This window comes from Petaurus breviceps, unplaced genomic scaffold (genome assembly GCF_028583685.1).
Source record: "Petaurus breviceps papuanus isolate PSGF00001 unplaced genomic scaffold, PetGlider_PUasm1.0 555, whole genome shotgun sequence".
Classification (NCBI taxonomy): domain Eukaryota; kingdom Metazoa; phylum Chordata; class Mammalia; order Diprotodontia; family Petauridae; genus Petaurus; species Petaurus breviceps.
Genome location: NW_027186373.1, coordinates 373,306 through 375,261, shown reverse-complemented (window position 1 = coordinate 375,261; position 1,956 = coordinate 373,306). Strand labels below are relative to the sequence as shown.

The 1,956-nt window shown below is 69.6% G+C and overlaps 1 protein-coding gene across 5 annotated transcripts in view; it reads left to right on the top strand.

Annotated features, from left to right (window-relative positions):
- The first annotated feature begins 293 nt into the window (after nucleotides 1–293).
- The window catches only part of ZNF444 (zinc finger protein 444), a 9,767-nt gene continuing 8,104 nt past the window's right edge, over nucleotides 294–1,956 (top strand). The window contains exon 1 of one of the 5 annotated variants that reach the window (XM_069102774.1): nucleotides 294–426. Coding sequence is in view for 1 of the 5 variants with exons in the window: in XM_069102777.1 (XP_068958878.1) it covers nucleotides 1,274–1,431 (158 nt within the window). In the remaining 4 variants the exon portion in view is untranslated. Of the gene's footprint in view, nucleotides 427–1,217; nucleotides 1,432–1,728; nucleotides 1,860–1,956 lie in introns of those variants that run through there. The other 4 variants (XM_069102777.1, XM_069102776.1, XM_069102775.1 and 1 more) reach the window with 4 other exon arrangements.

The following is a 1,956-nucleotide window of genomic DNA, read 5'->3' as shown; positions in this document are numbered from 1 at the left end:
CTCGTCTCAACCAGAAGGCCCTGGTGAGCTCCCCCACCAAGTGATGGTATGGACTCCCCAAGGAGAGTCCATGGAAGAAGGCTGGTCCCTCCTCCTCCTCGGGACATTCTGGCACATCATGGGGCTCCCCAGCTCCCTGCCCACGTGCTGGAATCCACCCACAGCCAGGCCTTGGACGTGCCTACACTGACCTCCTGGCCCCCAGCTGGCCACTGGCTGTCCTCCAGCCTAGGTCTAATCTTGCCCTTCCCCGGGCCGCGCCCCCTCCCCTCCCCTATCACGTGGCTTCCCCGTCCGGATGCGAGCTCCGGGAGCGCAGGGACCTCCCCGGCTTTTTGTTTTTTTGGTCCCTGTATCCCCAGCATTCAGGCCACTACAGGCACACAATAGGCGCTGAAGAAATGATTGGAGAACTGGGTTAATCAGGTGCCACCTCTGCATTTGACAAAACGGGAAACTGAGAAACAAAGCGCGGAAGGGCCTGCCCCCCGCCCCCCGGTCGTCGCTCATGCGTCCCGAGGGCAGGCCGGTGCGTCGGGCCCCCGGCAGAGATGGGCGGGGGTGGGGGGCAGCTCTGGCCCAGAGTCCAGGCGGAGCCGGCCCCGGCGTGGAGGTGGGAAAGGGACCCGAGGCGGAGCGGTCAGCAAGTGGACCGCGGTCCCTGCCCGCCAGCCCTCGGCAACATGGAGGTCACATCCGGACCAGGGTCGCCAGGCCTGCCGGGTTCCCCGCCCCTCCCCTCCCCTCCCCTCCCCCTCCCCCTCCGTCTTCTTCGCCACCCCACCCCCTCTTGAGGGGGCGGGGGAGATGGGGAGTAGTCAGGGCGACCACTTTCGCCGCCTCCGATTGGCTGAGACTTCGAGCGCCGCTGTTCCGGATTAGTCCGGAGCCGAGTCAGGCCCCGCCCCACTCCCGTCTCTCCTCCAAGGCGCTATCGCCCCGGGGCCCCAGCTTCCGGCGGAGCCACCTCCTCCCCTCCCTCCCTCCTTCTCTCCCGCTCTTGTCTCCGCGGCAACCGCCCCTCCCTCCCGGGTCCCGCGGCGCGCGCCTGCGCCCTCCCCAGCCTCTCGGTCCCCTCCCTTTCCCCGGCCCCCGACTGGCGCGCCTGCGTACTCCTCCGCATTCCACGGCTCTCCGCCTCTCGCTTGCGGACGGCCTATGGGGAGTTGAGTCGCCGCGCGCGGCTTCCCGGAAAGTGTAGTTCCAGCGGGGAACTGGGCGCACCGCGCCGCAAAGGCTGCCGGGACATGGAGTCCTCGGTGTGCTTGTGCGCATGTGCGAGAGGCTGAGGGGGCTTTCGGGGGCGCGCGGGCGGGCGGGGGGCCCAGCGGCGGACACGGACACGGACACGGGCACGGGCGTGGGTCCCGACACCGAGTCGGGCGCGGGCTCAGAGGGAAGTGGGAGGACGGACAGACGTGCCCGCGGTGAGCGACCGGGGGGGGGGGGGGGGGGGGGGGGGGGGAAAAAATAAAGGGGGGGGGGCCCCCCCCCCCCCGGCCCCCGGCCCCCCCCCCCTCCCCCCCCCCCCTCTCTGTCGTCTGCCCCTCCCCCGTCACTTACCTCTCTGGTCTTCTCTGCCCCTCCCTCTTTATTCCACCTCTCCCCTCCTGCCCCTCCCCCTCTCCCCAGCATCCCTCCGCCTCTGCCCCTCCCCCCTCCGCTACCCTCCCACCTGCCCTTCCTCCTTCCCCGCCCCTCCCCCACGCCCTCCTCTGCTCTTCCTCTCCAGCCACCCCCCTTTCCCCCTCTTCTTTTTCCTTCTGCACGGTCCCCCAGGCTGGGTGTAAACTGAGGACTTGGGTTCAAATTCCAGCCCCACACTTAATGGCCCTGTGAACCCCGGCCTCGGTTTCCGTGTCCGTAAAATGAGGGGCCTGGGCTGAGGCTGGGACTTTTCCGCGGGTGGGGCGGGTGGGGGTGGGGGAGGGGGCCGCCCCCGGGAGTGCTGGGGGG